This window comes from Pocillopora damicornis, chromosome 2 (genome assembly GCF_964200805.1).
Source record: "Pocillopora damicornis chromosome 2, jaPocDami1.2, whole genome shotgun sequence".
NCBI lineage: Eukaryota > Metazoa > Cnidaria > Anthozoa > Scleractinia > Pocilloporidae > Pocillopora > Pocillopora damicornis.
The window spans coordinates 13,275,546-13,295,481 of record NC_142671.1 but is presented as its reverse complement, the minus strand read 5'-3'; the positions used below and the strand labels follow the sequence as shown (position 1 = coordinate 13,295,481).

The following is a 19,936-nucleotide window of genomic DNA, read 5'->3' as shown; positions in this document are numbered from 1 at the left end:
TTTCCAATAACTTTCTACTTATAAATCGTTAATCTTACGACGCTGTCGTCATTACAGTCGATGATACGGGCAAATTGTGACCAAGTGCTCATAATCGGTCTTGAGAATTCACCATAGAGAACTTCTCGTGTTACAATCAGATCTGGCATGGTAATAAAGAGCTATCTGATATAGATAAGAAATGCCCTTTTTTAAGAAAGGAAGATCGGCTCAGTTGTCACCTAAAAACTTAGCTGCGGAATACTTCACCTCCGAAAAAACTTTCCACGGATCAATCTTGTCAAAAGGGAAAATTTAAGAACTTTGAAATCATGATATTTTTCATATACATCTTAAGATTTGCAGATGCTGTCCTCTGTCCCCCCCCCCCCCCCTTTAGTGTCTAAGGGCGACACTCAAATACATCGTTTCTACTATTATTATAATAGGTGAAGTCATCTATTTTCGAAAATGTTGTTAACTATTGTATATTCATAAATGATACTATTCGGTCTCTGAGAGAGGGAGCAGTTCAGTGTGACCTTGGGGAACTTAGTAAATATAATTTGTTACCATGGCCATTATCATGATCATCCTCATTTATTATTATTACCGTTATTATCAATATTATTATTATCATTTTTATTATAATCGTCATTATCATCGTCACCATCATTGTCATAGTTATCATAGTCATTATGACCATCATTATAATTTTTTTTAGAATTTATATTTGAACAAAAATTATTACCTGCGTACTTTGATACAAATAACGCTTTTTCACGAGCTCAGGGACCAGTCTTGAAGGGGAGGGAGGGTCACACGATTTTTTTTTTTTGGGGGGGGGGGGGAACAGTACAGAGAGGGATCAGTTGTGGCCAATATAATATATAGTAGGACTATAGAAAGTTGATTGCCAATTAACTGCATATAGGGTAGGGAAGGGGGGGGGGGAATCAAAATATCGTTTTAGAGCCTTATGGGGTGAGCAGGAGTTGTATCGTGACATGGCCAAAATCCTCCACCCCCTCTCCAACGATCGATAAATAATGGCTGATCCCTGAGCAGGCAACGCGTTTATTTACGTGTCTTTTATAACTGCTATATGAAAACAGGAAAGTTTCGATTTCTCAACTAATGGCCTTTCTATTAACCAATCTGGATTTTTTAAAGTTGCTGTACAAGAAGGAGGGCTTTGAAAATATTACAAAAAGAAACTAAGATAGTTGCCGACAAAATTTCCCCTTTCCATAATGTTTTCCAAACTACCTAATCAATTTTAGGAAGATTTTCTGAAAAAAAAGGAAAAGTCGTCAGAAAGTTTTATGGGAATCTCGAGGTGGTATCCGAAAGGTCTGTTCGGGCCAAACCCACAAACAATTAATAACTCACTTTTGGTGTTGAGGCAATAATAATATTTTCTTGAGAGGTAATGCAACCATTGATACTTTCATGAAGTGGTAATTAAACTAACAGACCGTCGGAAAATGTTTTCAAAGGAATACTAAGCGGTCCGAATATCATGAAAATTTCTTGCTCACAACAAACGTAACCTCATCTGTTTCTTTCTTTTACAGTGAGATCGTGCATCCTACCGAAACACGATAAGATTTTGAGCCTCAAAGCTCATAATACTCTAAATAATTGCTGGCATAAATGTGTTTAGAATGTACCAGCATTCAATACATAGCTGGAGACGAATAAAGGAGTGGCCTCGATGAATCGACAGGGAAATGCCAGACCCTGTTCAACCTCTGCGGTTGCCTCTGGTCCCACATGACGACGTGAAGGAATAAACGAAAAAGCTGCGACAGGACCACCAAAGACACCAACATAAAGAGACATGCAGGTACAACTCCGAGTAAAGCGAGCTCAATCCACTGAAGCACTTTGAACACGTTTTCTCTTGGACCACCAATTTCTGTTCCTTCGGACACTAGAGACGCCTCAGCCAAGCTAAAGGTGGAGATGATGACCAAGGCGATTAGAGAAAATGTTTCACAAGCGTTGGCGATTGGGTCTCTGAAAGGCCTCTTGTACAGATGATGCAGCAAAATGGCCAAGCATGCAAAGGTAAGACATAAGAGACGCAACATAGGATCAGCTAAGAAGGAATGCAGACACAAGAGAACCAAACGCCGCGCTATTAAAACGCTTTCCCAGTACAATGTCCCTTCATCGTCTTCATCAGGTGGTCGAAATGGTTCGTGAAGGACCTCTTTGATTTCTTCAGCTCCCTCAAGGTGTACTTGTGTAGGTTCCTTTTTGATGCAGAGTTGAACGACCCAGTAATGTAGGAACGGTAAAGGCAGTATACATGCCATGGTCAGTTCTCTGGTTGATATTGTGCGTTCGTTCAATTTCTTTGAGCCCCAGAATAGGACGAATATAAAAGGAACGACAAACACCATGATAAAGGAAAGCAGAGCATGCTGCCACCACTGCCAGCAAAGGATGTTCCCGTCCAGGAAAAGACGCCATTCTGATTTCACCTGGATACAGTTCATCAGATTCAAGGACACATCTGTAAGCTTTTCATAACCAAGAAGTAACGTTTCTACTATAGCTGCCAGATACAGGTTGACACGTGGATGGTCGACGCAACCATTATAACTCATTGCTTTATGACTGATGTAAATCAACGAAATACAAGCAATTGTTCCAAAAACTGTCAAACTGGAGAACAGTCGTTTGGTAACTGCCGTGAGCCCAGGAAAAGGACAACCAAAGTTTTCGTTCCATATCTCAAAATTAAACAGAGATATGAACGGGCGTACAAATGTCACTTTGTTCATCAGATCTTCTGGCGAGGTGGAAATTAGAAGTAATTCTACGGTTTGATAGAAATAAAATATCGTCTTCACAAGTGCATGATCGAAGTGCTTGCCGCTATAGTGCTGCTCATCTGATGAGTGCAAAGACTGTAAAGGTTGACGTCCGTGATTTTTGGGTCGAAACCACGCAGCATTTCGCCATAAAATTTGAAATATACAAGGTCGTGTGATGAGAAGGAATGACAAGCAAGTAATGTATACGAGACTAAAGAACCAAAACCAGTTGTTGTGACAGTTTTCCTCTTCATGACATTCAGAGGAAAACATGGCTTCCGTATAGCCTTCTCTGCACTGACCACAGAGGAAGCCAGTCCTGTAACCATGGCAACTATTAAAGCTTCTTGGGCTTGGTTCGCAATATCCCAGAGGACAAATCTCAAATTTCACGGTTGGTCGACGATCTTTTGGCTCAAGATATCCCCAGAAGTTTGGTTTTGCTTCGATCTCACGAGTGCAGTTGCCCCCGTAGGGACAGGGGATACATTGCTCGTCCACTGAAGTATCAGAAATATCAAGAATTGCGTACACTTGCTGAAGGTTATACAATCCGACGGAGCATCTCTTGCAAGTAAGTTTGTAGGTATCGTTTATGGCTGATCCTGAAAGGCTAACGTTAAACGCGTTTTCAAGGAAATAACCCAGTGGACACGTTATGTCGGATTTTTTATCAATGCGGAGATGTATCCCAGATCTCAGAAATAATATCACGCTTGCGTCAACCTCAAAGTGTGATTTGAAACGACAGTTGGTGATATTCACAAAAGAGTTTGAGTTCACATCAGAATGGACAAAAGCTGATGCAAAATAATGACGTGGATAACGCTCGAATCGACTGTTGTTAAGCATTACTATTACATGGTCCTTGATGTGAATGTCCCCACCGAGCCCCTCAACAGTGTTATTACTGAAAGTAACATTTGACAACGCTGCTGACGTTTTTTCGAGTGTTATTATCGACTTTAGTACTCTGTTGCGAGAGAATTTTGTGCCTTGAAGATTAAAAAAGATGCTGCCAGCTACGCTATCTTGTTCCCCTTTCGTAGTTTTGGGTGGGTTGTTTCGCTCCTTGTAAGGTGAAATTGAAAGTAAATGAGAAACATCTTGCTTGGAGTTATCTGCGAAGTCTGAATTGTTGATGGTCAAACTTCCATTGTTCGCAGAAAAGGAGATCAAAGATCGATTGTTTGAATGGAACTGCATGTAATTCATCGACATATTCATCTCACGTGCTTCAATGTCAATTGCAGGAGAATTAGCCCCCTGATTTGTAATTGGGCCATGTACTGAACAGTTGTTCATTTGGACAGTGACTCTTCTGAGCCGACAAGTAGAACTCGTTTTATCACTGACTTTGAGTATGAATGACTCCACGTTAATTATTGACAGATTCTCTAGTGAAATCGACTTAAAACAGCCGCACAGGTTGATGCCATGTCCAAAGATGGTAGTAAAATTATTTCTGTGGAAAACCACTCTACCAACTGACAGCGAACTGGAATTGACGTCTATCAAATAATCGGGAAAAGGAAGCGAGTGACTATCTCGAAAAGTGCAGTTATCAATTTCTAACACGAAGTCAGCCCGAGAACGAAATTTGATAAATGGCTGTGATCTTTTCCGGATGAAATGCGAATGGGTGATTGATATCACCTTCGAATCTTGCCCGGTGTTGACATCTGTAATAACTGTTGAGTTGGTAAAGTTGCTATTTGATACGTTCATGGAGCATGTTCCGTTACAGATAAGACTGGCTTGCACGAATACAGTATCCACAACTTCCAAACGGCAACTGTCGTAACAGGCGACACCAGACTGAACGGGCACCATCGTAGGGTTTGCAAAGGTGCTGTTCAATACTTTCACAGAGCATGAGTAATTACAGGTAACGCCGCTTTGATCGAATGACGAGTTCTCAACTTCTAAGTTACACGTTCCATTACAGGTAACACCAGATTGAACAAATGATAGATTCTTCATGGTAATCGTGGGTACCGAGTCTGTCTTGAATCCGTCACCAGTAGCAGGAAAGGAATAAGATCCTTTGGTGGGGGAAGTGTGCATGCCCGTTCGTTCAGGTTGAAACGATGTGAACCGAATCTCGCATGAGATATATGCAGGCGCAAACCAGCTGGAAATAGTTAAATTCTTTATGATCACAGCACTAGTGCTGTTTTCTGGACCACACTCGTAGCGATTTTCTCTGGAGTCTGTTCCATTCAGGATAAGAAATCCACTCTTTTTCAAAGAATAATCTAGTGTCTTACAAGGGTCGTACGGTGAGCCACAGCGAAGACTGTTTGCACCTGTAGTGTGAGAAACGTAGATAGGAGAACTCGAAGCACCTACAAAATAGAATAATTGATGTAGTTAGTTCTCTTAGATAACCGGCGCAAGTATGGATTTTTTTTGCATTGCACAACTAGATTAAGGATTAAATGAAGTGCCTAAACCCAAACACGCTGGGAAGCATTCCTAAAGCTTTGTGACAGCCTCAGTTGATGTCGAAAGCTATTGGCGGCTTTTTAGCCTTTCGTTTACAAAATCAAATATTAAAATAGGCTGATAGTATTTAGTTTTCATGCTATAATAAAAAACAGCTATGCGGTGTTCACATTCCGCTCGGCATTAATTTCAAGACCCGAACAATTACTTTTCGGTTTCAGCAATAAAAAAGAACTTCGTTTTACAAGAGTGATCCAATAAGGAATTCAGCTATTTCTCTATTCTGGATAAAATAATTTTTTTTGTCAGATAATACGATAAAGTTCATCGCTAGCATGAGTAAGTCGAGTGAGGGTTAATCGCGACACCGAATGAATCTACAAACAGCGGGACTTGATAAGAATACGAATTCTTGTCAACATATAACAACCGCCACGATGACTTCTTGCTATAGAGAGATTTGGTACGTAATTGGAGAGAATGACTCTTAAACTTATAATCACACAGAGCCAAATAGAAGAGTAAAGAATGCAGCAAACTGGTTCAGGAGATAAACAAATCATGCATGAATGCAAATAGTCCAAATAAAATCCAGTTTTGAGTTCTCAGAGGCTGAATTGGCGATAGCTTATACAAATTGTGCTACCCTGAGTTACTCACTTAAAACTCTTTGTCGCTAAAGAAAAGTAATGTACCTGATGAGATAATCAAGACACAAACCAGAAGGTAAATGAGACATCTAAGGAAAATGGCGGAGGCTTGTTTTTCCATCTTGTCACTGTCTCTGTACAGTATTCAGCTTGGTAGCTGAAAATTTCTCCCTTTAGCTTTCTCTCTTCACAATAAGCTGAACGATAGGTTAGAAATACTAGCCTTATATGGAAAAGATGACACAAAATTTATGAATTAATATCGATTTTAATTTCTTCCGCTTCAGGAAAAACTAACCATCAAATTTGAATTGAATTACAATTGAAATTAATTCCGTGCTTTCCGCGGTGTCCCTAGGAAATCTGTATTTCCGTCTCCTTTCCGCATATAAAGTGGAAAATACGCCTTTTTCCATCATCATATTGAAATAGCATAAAGCTGAAATAGCATAAAGCTGATTTTTGTTGTACATATGCTAACAAAAACCATTTTTTCCTATCGAAACTTCCACATGAAACTCTCATCAGTTTGTGCAATAGGAAGAAGACTTTAGGAAAAAAAGTTCAGAAACATCCAGAGGGAGCTAATTTTCAAGCCATTTTTGAATGATTGTCTAGAAGGAAACATACAAGATACGTTTCAGCTTTCTTTCTTTTTCATTTGGCAGCTTTAAGGAAAAGGATGATTCCGTCTCATAATCGGTTAACTTCAGTATTTGTTTATTTAATTTTATCATGTTTATGCGGAGGTCTACCAAGCGGATTCATTTAATCTTGTATTTGACTTTCAACAGTTCGCTTCTTAGTTATGGACTTTTGAGCTAAAAAATTCATTCCATCACCGCAAACTCGACTCTAGAGCTAAATTTCTTTCATCTAAAATGAATTGAATGTCGCCAGAAATCATTAAAAAAAAACCACATGTTCCCATAGACTGGTACAAGGTAAAAAGTGATAAGATCAACAAGTATGGGTTAGAGTTAAATGGTACCAGGAATATTAACAGAAATTACGACAGCTTTTTGAGAAGCAAGTCTCTTCATCAAGCCACTCAATTTCTTGAGGTATGGTGACTGAATCTCTTTTAATATTGACGGTTAAATCAACCAGCCTTCCCTAGGATTTACGAATAGTTATTTTTGTTGTTGTTTTTTTTAATTTATTTGATAGATTATAAATATCTTTCCGTCGAAAGATTATTTTTACCGAAGAAAGCTCATCAAGAGTGGAATTTAGTTTCATTAGATTGTCCGTGATAGTCGATGTTACTCAGTTTTTTGAGTAAAAATCACATGGTTACAGAAACTTGGTTTCGAATACGTAAAAATTATGTAAATTTACAAATGTTGACAGAATAATAAAAGTTTTTACCGCACTCGAAATACTTGGGTGGTATTGGCCGCTCGGCTTACTAAAAATGATTATGTTTACTGGGATTCAGTATCTCCCTATACTAACTACGGAAGATTCAGAGAAAATAGCCCCTTTTAACATTTTGTCGAACTTGATTTTATTTTAATTTTCAGATAGCGATGAAGAACGCGTTTTTAGTTGGTGTTTCACTTCTAGCGCTCATTGTTGAAGTTTACTGTCAGTCACAGGTAAAAATAAATTCGTGGATGGGAGAAAAGTGGGCGGCTCTTGGCTTCATTACAAAACTTAGGGCGTGGGTAACATTACTTTTCGTTACTACACGGAATAAAACTTTGGAAATAAAATAAATAGTCTGGGTAAAAGCAACGCTTTTCACCCTACCCTTGTAACTTTATGGTAAGCACCTCTTGGAAGACAAAAGGCTCTAATGTCCAGTTTTACTCTGTAAAATCGAATAATTTCTCAGTCTTCTAAAGCCATCTTCTATTTCATTTTAGTTTCTTCGATGGTGCGTGGCAGAGAACGGTATCTGCCATCGCGACAGGGAATGCTGCGACAAAATGACCTGCAGCGACCATTTTGGAGTCGGTAAGTGTATACCGCTAACATCATCAGCCCCAGTTCCTTCGACATGGCCTCAGACAGGTTCTCAGACTTGGCCTCAGACATGGCCCTGCACACAAACCTGGCCGCCCCTGTACCCTCCTTGGTGTGTGCCTCTTCAGAAGAAGAAGAAAAAGAAGAAGAAGAAAACCAAGATTCTCATCAGAGTTTGTGGAGATCTAATGGGAATGAATGTTAAGGCCAAGAAAAAGGACAGCTTATTTAAACGATTAACGTGCAAACAGATGAGAGAATTGTATGGAAATAAGGAGAAAACGAAGCAAAAGTAATCTCCCATCAAATTCGATGAAAACCAAACACAGCCAATCGTGTCACCTTTTATAATAATGTCAGACTCTCATCCAGGCAGTGCAAACGCCATTGTTTGAATTTGCTCCCAAACAAAATGCAGACGAGGTACGACAATAGTGCAGTGTTTCGTAGTTCCACAGGGACTGCTCAACAAAAATGCATCAGTTTACAAAGGTTTTGCACCTTCTACCCTAAATTAACCAGGTTACAGTTCATTGTCTAAATTGTAAATTACTCTTTTGTTTGATTAAAAGTAATCTAACGCAATAAAACTGTAACAATAAAAGAGGCTGCTTAAAGTCTACGCCAAAACCTTCTCGTTGTTAGGAACCCTGTTATCGCGTATTTCGAGTAATTCAAGAACTGAAACTAGAAAATTTAACGACATTTAAACATCTTCTTACTTAAATGATTTGAAACAAAATCTGTGCAAGCAATTTTAAATGACGTTTCGATGACTTTATGTCCACATCTTCAAATTCGCGTCGTTCAGCTTATGCGGGTTCGTTGTGTAGTCAAAAGCCTCTGAACGTTTAGCTTTCCAGCTTTCCTCGGCATTTCTTAAGAATGAGGAATTCATTCGTGTTGATCCTTGATTGCAACATTGGTGGCACCAATCCATGCGAACAACTTACCATTCTAAAGATATGCCTCGGAAAGCTGGATTGTCTAATTAGAACAAAACGCTCTTCATCAGGGACAAGAAACTCAAACATATTTATCTGATCGTTAAGATCGTCTGCACAGTACATTGTATCTTAACCACATGCACTTCGACTTCCGCCCGCTTTTCATCTTGAACAGCCCGCATAATTTGACTTACACGAGGTTGAAGTCATTGAGTCACCATAACGTCACTCAAAATTTTTACTTCTGATTTTTAGCATCAACTGATTTTTACTCGAATATCCCCTTTATTTGAAGTGTAAATATTTTTTACCTTGATTTTGTGGAGAATTTAAATATCTCATTCGAAAGGTAAGTGCATAGGAGCTTGCGAAATACTGTTGTTGGCTTTAGCACTTATGTAGTCACTTAAAGGAACTTAGTAACCTTCTGGATTGTGCCAGTTTTACTCCTCATATCTACTTCGACAGTGATAGGAGATATGGATATTAGTCCATAGAAACCTAGGTTAAACGACGTTTTGAAATATCAAAAGAAAATGTAAAGAAAGGAGGAAATGGCAGGTTCGACCATAGAAAAGTGATCCCACGAGATGTGTGCAAAGGGCAGTTATGAGCTGTGTATAACAATAATGACTTACAAGTTAAGTGCGTAATATCTTGTCTTAATTTCCCATCGAGACACTGCCGTCCCTTTGAAATGGAAGAAACGAGAGCATCTGTATCCGTGTTGTTTTGATACATTCATGTCTGAATTCGAAGATTAATTTCCCTGTGGCTTTAAGGTCTTTGCTTGACAAATGTGAGGTCAATATAAGTGACCGTCTAGGATAAGCTCCAAGCTCGAAGGAAAATTCAAAGTGGTTCAATCGCCTGTTCAAACTTGTGAGGCAAAGCACGGGCTTTTTCTGAATCGTGGACTCTTTCCAAGGACATGAAAAGTCAAACACATACACGGCAAAAGTCTTTAGGCCGCAATATCTACGATTTAAATTACTGTGGTAGGCAAGGGAATACTGGGGCGTATAAACGGTTAGGCAATAACTACAATATGATGGGGAGATGCATCTAAAAGCTTTCAAAAGAGCGCATACCACGAGGTAGGGCCCTTGGAGACTATTGCGTGGCTTATAATCTCTAGGGTTTCAAAATCTCTCTTTCTCTATCATGATCTATCCCTGCATTTTTCCTATCAACGTCCAAACGATATGACAGGTGCTTTCCCCAAGAAACCTTTGGCAATACACAATTAAATCATCCTTTTATTGTACACTATTTACATTTTCATTGTAGAACATACCACTGTGGTACAATGCCATTACCTTCCTTGTAAGATAACCAATCACCGAGATCTTCTGTACATTGGCATTCATAGAATTGATGTCAACGAGCCACTAAATCATTCTTTAACTGCTTGATTTCCAAGCCCACTTTGTCCAAGATGCAGGCATTAACAGGCTCCATAGCTTCCGCAATACATTAGGAGTAAGCGATCAAAGCCAAAAATTACAGCAACTAGCTGAAGCCTTGCTACACATTTGGAACAAATATTGCCTTTTTTTTTATTTTCCTCCACTCAGGAAGTTAAAGTGAAACTATGGAAGTCTCCTCCAAGGGTGTAAAATAACTGATAAATTGAATTGAATGTCGTCAGGGCGAAAATTTTTCCCAAGGTACGAAGCTCATGGAGGTCAAATCGCCATAACCTTTTGATGAAGGATAGCATGACACCAACCTATATGCGGGATTGGTTTTCCCCGTTGCTGGCTTCATTATCTCCTCGGTTTCATCAAGAGTACATAGGTTATGACAGGCACTCCTCACTGGTATGTCGCTTTTTTTTTTGGCTTTTTCAGGTCTTAGATATAGGGTGCAAAGCAAATTCATCAAAGTCTAAACCCCAAAAAGACTTTGTTTTTGAACCAATTTGGAAATAAGTCCTCTTCTACATAAAGCTCAAACAAAACGTAAGAGAATGTCAATAGACTCGTTAAAAACCAATAAAACCTCAACTATTGGTATGTATTAGAAAGTTATATTCATGTATAAAAGAAGGAAAAATGTCTTTTTGCTAGAAATCCTTTGACTTTGTTCATCCCAATGGCCAAATTTGTCTGCAAAATGACACCTCTACGTTTGACTTTCCCTTTTTAGATCTATAAGGGGATCTCAATGGGGTGATGGCTTTTACGGCCAATGGTTAAAATTTTGGCAAATTTTCGGCTAAAGATTAACATCTTTCCATTTTGTCACCAGAACTTTTTTTACGTTTAACTTTTTGTACGACTAACTGCTAAAATTTGCCAATTTTTACACCTAACGGCTAAATTGTTTAGCCGTTTTACGGCTAGCAGTTAACCCCAGTGAAACCATCCTATGATTACAAAGAAAAAGGTGTTGCTGATCCAATGTTATGTTGGTCCGAGAGATCGAATCGGGTTGGTATATTTTATACGTCTCCTCAGAGGTTAGGTCGTACAGGTAAATTTAATAGTTTAAATTGCGATAAAATATATATTTTTAACAGGAACACTAAGAATAAAACAGTTCTAAGAAAGATCGAGGTACGATATTTCGAATAATGTGCCAATTACTTTGCCAAGCATGACTGAATCATATATGCACTGTTAAATGCCCAATCTCAATAGTTGAGGAGTGCCTGACATTTTCGTAAAGTCGTCAATCACAGAGACACGTGACTCTTCTCAAGTACAGTTCTGTCTGTCAGTAGTCAGTATCTTTGTCAGTTGCATCGTGTCACAGTACACCCATCTGCCAGTCAGTTCCATTCTGTCACAGTGCACCCATCTGTAAGTCAGTTATTATGATGTAACAGTGCACATTTTCCATCTGTGAGTCAAAATGAAACAAAGAATATTTAAGGAATGAAATGGGCCTGCATTGGACTGTCGTTCGTAGCTACGCTGTTAGTTAAGGAATGAATACAATTTGATTCTTTGTGCTTTTAAAATTTGTCGACTGTAACCACAAACACTGTTTATTACTCTTGACCCATTTATAACACGAACTTTAAAGAGAAATCAAGATGGGTTCCCATTGCTCGAAGTTCGAACTTAAAATGACTCAAGCGGAAAAAAAAACATACAGAATCAACTGTTTCGGTCTATTTAGAGTCAACTGAAATTATTCTAATTAAAGAAAACCAAACAACACAGGCTTTTTTCTATCGGCCTTGTTTACTTAGCACATAGGAATGTCAATTTTTATTACAAAAAATTCTTTAAAATCAACATCAAACTCGTGCGTCAACACGGGAACTGTGCTCTTTAAATACCAGTTATATGAGTTCGGTAACTTTTATCTCAGCTAAAATCCTACTTCTCACGTTAGAAATTGTTTCGTATTCCATCCATTTTTTGTACAAAATTAGCTAAGTAATGAAGACATTTAGCTCAATCATCTTAAGTCTACCGAATAGTAATTTCATAAAGTCTAAAGGAGGAAAACAGTACAAGAATGAAAATTTTAATTCCAAAATGTTACATTAAGTAAAACGTGTCTAAGTATATCGAAATACCATCACGAATTTTCTTAGAAATTAAGGAGTGTCTTTGAAGTCTTGCAATAAATCAAAAGGGTGGGTCTGTGAAGTGTGGCCAGACAAATAGTGGACCTTTTTTTTATGTTTTTTAACCACTTGGCATTCGACTTTTTTTTACTAAAAAAGATAGTACATTTCAAACAAACAACAAACTTATTTAAATACAATTCAAGTTTCGAAATAATTTTTTCGGAATTTTTCGTTTTCAAGGTTCCATTCAGTAATTTGGTTCGAGTTGTCAGTAAACTGGTCGTTTAACGGTCTTGAAAAAGTTGTCGAACATTTCATCGAAGTCCTGAAACGTTTAACTCGTGAAGTTACGTGTCATGGAATTCAGCGAAGTTATCCATACTGCAATTTACCTAACCTGTTATAACATAGGTAAGTTCCTCAAACTATTGAATTGCATAATTATGCAACGTCTTAGCACTAGTGAAGGTCACGTTGAAACACGTGACCTGTCGTTACCTTTGAAGCATGCGCAATAGGCACTATGAATGCTGTAGTCTCAAAAGACGTTCTGTTTTGCCGCCTCCCTGTGTTTCACTCAGCCATTCCTTGCAAGGAAACTCGTATACACGACCGTTCTCGTCTTTGACTGTCACCTACGAAAACAGAAAAAAAAAACTCAGGAGTTGAATAAACAACGAAAAGCAATTTTGAATTCTGGGTTAAAAGAGTAATGCATGAATTGCGCTGATTTTGCTTCACTATTTTTTGTTACTGGTGTACTTAATTTGAGTCATGCACTCTTTTGATAAAACAAATGCAAAACTTAAACCAATCTAGAATAAGTCACGCGTGTATTCCCTCACCTGAAGATATTTTTATGCAGTTACTTTACTTCTGATCGATCTATTTTTGGTTTTTTTTATACCCAAAACAATCGAAAAGCGCTCCAAAGTAAATTTATAAACCTCGTTTTTTAAAATCCTCATAGAAAAATGAAGCTAAATTCTATGGACCAATAATAATTAAACCTAATAAATAGTTATTGGGGAGAACTTCATCAAAACGAATATCTTTCGCAATTCACCTCGCACTTCTATAAATTCACGAGGCTACTCTTTTCAGGGTAGTATTGGCTACTTTGACATTGGATCACACTCTAGATGTTTGTCTTTGATAGCAGATTTCCAAACTTTTATCGTGTTTTTCCGATATGCCGAGTGGATCATTATGCCGTGGAACTGATGGAAAATTGTGATCTTTTCCTCGTCCTTACCTTAAACTAGTATAAATAACGTACGGCCGTGGTGATTAAAGGACACTAGCGACTATTTCTTTCGATGATTGCCAATGTTAAGACCACACTTTTTCTCGCTGCTATTGCCATTGCATAGTTCGTTTGATTAGAATCAGCAATACTGAATTAAATTCAAGGATAACGCAATTAAATAGATGTTAAAACAACGTAATGGTTTTCGCACCTTCTGTAAAAACCAGCTGGGAGTTGATCCTGAGTTATCGTGAAGAATTCTAACTTGCCTCAGCTTACCAAGATCAGGTAAAACCAGAGTATTTGTATCATTCCTGAGAAAGAAGAAATTTAATCGTTGTCGATTCAAATCAATTGTTTTTTCACCCTATGTCATTAAGATTCTGACTCACTTTCCCCTTGAAAAATGTGTGGTGTCCAGTTTCCTGAATCCGGAGTCTCCTTTCTCTCCATATAAAGTGATGTACACCTTAGCGTCCGTGTCGGCGCCTTCGACATCTCCAGTTAACGTAGTTACAGTATAGTTGGTACCTAGGAAGAGTCAGATACGATCACCCGACCCAACGTCAGTAGAGTGAGGTTTCAAAATTTAAACATTAAAAAAAAAACGTGAATAAGATATTGTGTAAAGAAATGTGGATTAGTAACGATTTCCTCCGATTGAATTTAAATCTAATCTGCAAAGTAAGTTACGAAAATTTGAAAAGTAGTTTTAACTGATCCACCTTATCTATATCTACTTAGAAGTCCATCTTATCATTTCCTTCTAATTTTTCCTATCAATTAAGTTGTGATATTATTTCGATTATTATTCATTCATTCATTTCCTACCTAAACCAAAGAAGTAGACCATGTTAGTGGCATTGCCACCACAATTCTCCTTGTCATTTCCTTTACACGGCATGTTACACTGTGCATCATCTGCTTTGCCGTACTTTCCATAGCGGTGCCCGCAAAAACATTTGTCAGCGTCCTGAAGTCCAAAGTAAGAGTAACCCTTTTCTTCAAGAGCGCATGCTCGTACACAGTCCTCCTGTGTAACAGATTTGACTGTAGCTTTGTCAGGTAGATCGTGCTTGACATTTTCATCTTTATAGCAGCCGACCTTTTGGAAGAGTAACAGCACGTCTTCTTTCTTTTCGTCTGGAAGATTTTCGACTGTTTTGGATTCAAACGATAAAACAGGTTAGCTTCTTCAAGACTCTGTATTTCTTTTCGTCTATTTAACAAATTGACAGTGGTTCAGCGTGGTCAATATTCCCTTCGACAACGATATTGGTCATTACAATAGTCAAAATGATGCGCCGTCGGGTTTTCCGTTTTTAGACTACGCAGATTCTGATGATTTCACGTTGCTGTTTTGCAGAGGACGGCTGAGAAATTTCCAAAGCCTTAATGCACGCATGCTTAGCTCTTGTTCTGGCCATTAAATATTTTTTTCCAGCGTTCCTGTTGCCGTCGCCATCGTGGTTTGCTCAAGGTTCCCATGGCTGTCTAGAAACACCACCCACCTCTCACCTTCCCGTAAAATTTGGGATATTGATCCACCCCTAATAACCTACATCCGCAAAGTTTTCTGTGTTCAAACAGTAATTAATCAAATTGCGGCGCCTTATATGTACTTGTTAAGAAAGATACCAAGTTTCAGTTAGCTTTACCAGTAAGAACTTCACTTACGAATGAGATTCAGAGAACTAGAATTCTTTTGATAATCCTCTGTGCCAGTCTTGAGTTCGGGTTTGGGAATCTTGGCTTTCTTCACGATGGGATTCTCAGCATCTGGTTTGGAAACTAGAGGCAAAATCGCGGATATAAAGATCATTAGTACTAATTGCAGACAGACTACTGAAGCAACAAATTCATTGTAGTCAAAACTCCTTCGCGCTTTGTTTTAGAGAGCTTTGCTTTTTTAAAACTGGTGTCGTGTACACGATGCATGGACTCCCAATTTGCGGTGGACGCTGCTTCTATTTGTAAAAGAAAGTGGTTGTTACTTCATTGGAGGTTTAAAATGTCTACGTAACAAAAGAAGTCAGTAAGTCAGCCGGTCAAAACATTTTGGTTACCCTGACAGTTTCTCCCAGTGAAATCAGATGTGCATTTGCATCGGTAACCATCCATTCTTTTATTATCCCGGATGCACTTGGCGCCATTTTCACATGGCTCTGGGTCACATTTGTTTCCTTAAAAATAAATTTAAAAAAAAAATCAAAGAAAATTGCATCCATGAGATGCTTGTAAAAAATCGATAGTCTAAAGCCCAGCAAATTCTATTATCTAGGTGATGTATTTCGCGCTGTTGATACGTCACAGATGACAGTCTTTCTCTATGCTGGTAACAGTTTTTTTCTAGGATTACAATTCTACCATTGTTTAACACTTCAACTTCTAGGAGTGATTTACGTCGTGATCTAATATATTATCCTGCTGACAGGTTGTGAGAGCAGAAAAGTTTATGCGCCACAGGATCCTAACTTGGTACGATACGGCGTTTCTTTTCCTCATTTATAGGAAAGTGCACGGCGGTCAGAAGAGAGAAGTACCCCACAGAACTTGCAAGTTTCGGGGAACAAAGTTATCTGACCACTTCACCCCTAGAATCCCAAAAATCAGTTATCTTCACTATCTTTCCTGCATTTCTAGTAAAAGTGACTCTAAATGTTTGATAACAAACCAAACGACTTCTTTCAGAATGTCAATATTTTGTAAGTGTAAGAAAAACTTGGCAACTGGTCACCCTGGTGCGTAAGATAGCAAAGATAAGCACGGATTGTAAACAAAAGAAGTTGAAATATTACCTGACGTAGACTCAGATCCTACAAAAATTAAGAAAAAAAAAAGAGAATTCACTTATCAGGCCCAAAGACTACATTCACTATTTCCTTTTCAATAAGGTATGACAAACGCTCTATTGTAATTGACGTTGTGGCCTCAATATACCAGTGATATCAATTTATGTTCCACTAGTAAATCCTCATTTTTATTCTATACCTAACAGCTATTACGTTTTACCTCTGCATCGTTATCACAACGTACATAATAAGTGCAAGTGGCACTAAAAGGCTGCTTAAAAAAGGCAAGATACCACTTCTTGTGTCATTTTCTAATAAACGTGTAATTACTCCTCCTCTACTAAAACAATTCTAAAGAAAATTGTAAGGAATTTAGGGATTCCAACCCTTGATCTCTGAGGTCTCAATAGCTCTAGTCTTTTTTTTTTTTTTTTTTTTTTTTTTTTTTTACGTACCCTGAATCTCGTCGTCAGCCTCTTCGTCTTTGTCATATTTTCCAGCATTGTGTGAAATAGATACGGCGCTTGCTGAAATAAAGAAATTTCAGGATACTTACACGTTGGAATATGACCATGATTGATTCCGGTAGCAAATAAAGTAAAGAAAAGTATCTGAAGTGAACTAGTTTAACAGAACATTTTGACAAAAACACTTACCAATTAAATGTACAATTAATTAATCAGTCAACTGATCTATTAATCTAAAAGGGAAGTAAAGTTTACGGGAGTTTTCTCACAAATAAAATACATCTGATCGTTTCGTGAAAACTTTACAACACACAAAGTAAACTTTACAATCAAAGTCATGCTCGTCCCAGTCTCCTGAACCTGACCCGTCACCAGATTCCAACGCGTTATCTCCTAAAGGTTTTGCTGTGTGAAATAAATAAAAGTGGATAGTTAGTCACTGTGAGCTAATCAAAGAATAAGAAATCGACGGATGAGAGCATTTTTCAATTTTTTGTCAAAAGTAATTCAGAATTGCATTGGTTTCAAGGACAAAACTCGTTCCACCTTAACACAGGCTAATCAGCTGCAAAACTTAAGCCAATGGCGAAATTGGTGAGCGCGTTTTACTTTAAACGAGGCCGGCGTCAAGGATCTACGTTGTCTTCTCGCTGATTCCTTGTTTCGGTCATCTTTGCTCTCATTGGACGACCTGATACTCGTTGCTCCTCCCTCAGTTTTGGTTTTACGAAGCTTAAATGAGAAGCAATTTTTACAGTTCTTGCAAAACAACTAAACATCTTTAAAAAGATTCATTCCATACCCTTAACTGGACAACTCTTGAGGTTTCCAATCTGTTGTTCGTCCAAAGCTTTGTCGTAAATCTGTAAACAGGAAATCTTTCCAGCGAACCTTCTTTCGTCGCCATCTCTGGCCCCAATCCTAATAGGATACTGTGTGGCCAGTTTAATCTGACCGATGTTCCGACTCTTCACCATCTTTCCATTATGCCAAAGTTGCGCTACTCCTGTAGTGTTGTCGTATGTTGCACCAACCTGATTCCATTCGTTCAGCTAGAAAATTACGAAGATTTAGTATTACTTTGCATCCCAAACCTAAAGCAAAACGTGCAAGTGATAAACGGATAAAGTCATTTCTTCACTGCGTTTGCGTGATTTTCCCTATATCCGAAAATTAAAAGGCCCATCAAGTCAACATTAATGGGTCTTCTGAGTGGGGTGGGAAATTTAGGCTTCATAGCATAAAAAGCATACAGAATTATGTGTCTTTATTGATGACTCATGGTCGTTTATGTAAAAGGAAAGGAGTAAAGTTTCGGCTTGTTGTTAGCCCGGTCACTTATCGGGAACCCGATTAAGATGAAAATTTTGGATGTTTGGATTTAAATCGAGATTTCAAAATGAGGTACAAGATAAGCAATGAAACACATACGAAATTAACGATAAAAAAAGAAATTACAAACCAGTAACACTCTTGAAGCAATTGGCTTGTGGAAAACTCCATTACGGTGTACAAATCTGACAAAAAGCTCGGTGGATTCAAACTGCCACAGATGGACTCCCCAGCCGTCCGTTTTATAGTTCAAGATGGGTCCCCCACTCCCTGTGGGATAGATGTTTGCCAGGATTGTCATTGAGTCCTGTGTATCCATCTTGCCGTCATTAGGAATCTCCACAAAGGAATCCGCTGTGCCTTTGAACTCATAGGCTCCATCTTCAAGGCCTATTCAAAATAAGACAGGTTTTTTTTGGTTAAAAAGCTACTTATTCATATTCAGCAATTTTAAACAGCTAAATATTTTGCGTGAAGAGCCAAACCAACTACCACGGGGGAGGGTACTATCGTAGGTAAGCCCGTCCCAAAGGGGTTAAGAAACGTTTAAACCATTTATTACATCCATTTTTAAATCAACAGTTATCTTTTAAATCGGACTAGCTCTCTACAGTGTGATTTATTTATGATTCGCACTATTTTGTTTTCCAGACCGTTTCTTTTTCCCAGCCAATAAGAATGCGTCACTAAAACAAACCAACCAATCAGATTTCAAGGCTTGTTTAAAGGAACCAGTCTAATTGCATGTAAAATAAAATACAAAGAAGCCATTGTGAGGTGGATTTTGCAATTTTTTACCCCACCTTTTTTTTATTGTAAAATGGATGAAATAAAATGTTAATTAAACTACGTGTCGTGTCCGTTTGGCGTAAAATCATATTAGTGATTTGAAAGCGTGCTCGTTCGCTTTTAAGATCACTAGTATGATTTCCGACAAAATTACAATCTGTTGCGTTCAATTATCATTACTTATGCGTAACTGATTTCAGTTGGATGACATTCAGGTTGGAAAAAGAAAACATGAAATTTCCCAATGTAAGATGCCTTTGTTTAAGACCAGAGAGAATATAAGCTCGAAGCAAGGCCAGCAAAACATTTTTAAGATCCAGCTAAAGAACATCAAAGAAATTGTGAGACGATAAACATAGAATCCATACATCATTATCATAAACTGAGCAATCAGTGCACTCTCACCATCAGGTCCACTAGCGAGTTCTACATTACTAAGGACGCCATTTTCATGGTTAGGTCCCGCATCCTTTGAACCAAATGCTTTATTGAGTGGATACAAACCAACTGGCTTGGGGATAGCTGGAAATATATTAGTAAGAATATCGTGAGATCATCACTGTTCAGCATGAACGCGTGATAAACACGCGCGAAATGAAATGAAGACTCGAGAGGCATGTGTCTTCTCACTCGTGCGCGTTTAAGGTGCCCGGTTAGAGTGCTGACAAAGTACTGCATAAAATTGAAACGTTTGTATCGATTTTGGAACGCTTAATACTGAGCCCTCTGTTCTAGATTATTGACTTGAAAAGACAGCAAACGTTTGAGTCAGAAACTGCTTCAAAAAATAACTTAGCTTTTGAGTAAAATCACAATATAATAACTCTATCCAATTAACAAGGGCTGGGGATATTCCTTGTTCATTCACTTATTCTTTTTTCGACAATAATCGTAATTAGTTCTACCTCGATCAGAATGCGCCCTTTTCCCCAAAACCACCCACAAATTATACTGG

The 19,936-nt window shown here is 38.2% G+C and overlaps 3 protein-coding genes across 14 annotated transcripts in view; 1 reads left to right on the top strand and 2 right to left on the bottom strand.

The window, feature by feature from the left end:
* Window positions 1–562: 562 nt before the first annotated feature.
* On the bottom strand, window positions 563–6,141 carry LOC113674727 (uncharacterized). Its single transcript, XM_027191214.2, has 2 exons — window positions 5,951–6,141; window positions 563–5,155 (listed from the first exon to the last, which is right to left on the bottom strand). The coding sequence occupies exons 1-2, from the start codon at window positions 6,024–6,026 to the stop codon at window positions 1,659–1,661; spliced, it is 3,573 nt and encodes a 1,190-aa protein (XP_027047015.2). The 5' UTR covers window positions 6,027–6,141; the 3' UTR covers window positions 563–1,658.
* Window positions 6,142–6,479: 338 nt separating this feature from the next.
* On the top strand, window positions 6,480–8,496 carry LOC149049964 (uncharacterized). Its single transcript, XM_089195743.1, has 3 exons — window positions 6,480–6,969; window positions 7,432–7,506; window positions 7,777–8,496. The coding sequence occupies exons 1-3, from the start codon at window positions 6,796–6,798 to the stop codon at window positions 8,170–8,172; spliced, it is 645 nt and encodes a 214-aa protein (XP_089051869.1). The 5' UTR covers window positions 6,480–6,795; the 3' UTR covers window positions 8,173–8,496.
* A 1,568-nt stretch (window positions 8,497–10,064) lies between these two features.
* The window catches only part of LOC113674731 (uncharacterized), a 52,540-nt gene continuing 42,668 nt past the window's right edge, over window positions 10,065–19,936 (bottom strand). For all 12 annotated transcript variants that reach the window (XM_089197618.1, XM_089197623.1, XM_089197625.1 and 9 more), the window contains 13 exons: window positions 19,387–19,503; window positions 18,323–18,582; window positions 17,663–17,912; window positions 17,188–17,265; window positions 16,849–16,920; window positions 16,400–16,417; window positions 15,668–15,784; window positions 15,279–15,392; window positions 14,433–14,759; window positions 13,994–14,132; window positions 13,813–13,915; window positions 12,851–12,987; window positions 10,065–11,670 (listed from right to left, as the gene is read on the bottom strand). In XM_089197618.1, the coding sequence (XP_089053744.1) occupies window positions 12,874–12,987; window positions 13,813–13,915; window positions 13,994–14,132; window positions 14,433–14,759; window positions 15,279–15,392; window positions 15,668–15,784; window positions 16,400–16,417; window positions 16,849–16,920; window positions 17,188–17,265; window positions 17,663–17,912; window positions 18,323–18,582; window positions 19,387–19,503 (1,709 nt within the window). In that variant the 3' untranslated portion in view covers window positions 10,065–11,670; window positions 12,851–12,873. The remainder of the gene's footprint in view (window positions 11,671–12,850; window positions 12,988–13,812; window positions 13,916–13,993; window positions 14,133–14,432; window positions 14,760–15,278; window positions 15,393–15,667; window positions 15,785–16,399; window positions 16,418–16,848; window positions 16,921–17,187; window positions 17,266–17,662; window positions 17,913–18,322; window positions 18,583–19,386; window positions 19,504–19,936) is intronic.

Coding starts and splice junctions, on each gene's coding strand:
- LOC113674727 (XM_027191214.2), bottom strand. CDS start 6,026: ATGGAAAAACAAGCCTCCGCCATTTTCCTTAGATGTCTCATTTACCTT. Junction 5,156..5,950: donor TGTCTTGATTATCTCATCAG/GTACATTACTTT, acceptor TCTATTTTGTAG/GTGCTTCGAGTTCTCCTATC.
- LOC149049964 (XM_089195743.1), top strand. CDS start 6,796: ATGTCGCCAGAAATCATTAAAAAAAAACCACATGTTCCCATAGACTGG. Junction 6,970..7,431: donor AAGCCACTCAATTTCTTGAG/GTATGGTGACTG, acceptor TTTAATTTTCAG/ATAGCGATGAAGAACGCGTT. Junction 7,507..7,776: donor AAGTTTACTGTCAGTCACAG/GTAAAAATAAAT, acceptor ATTTCATTTTAG/TTTCTTCGATGGTGCGTGGC.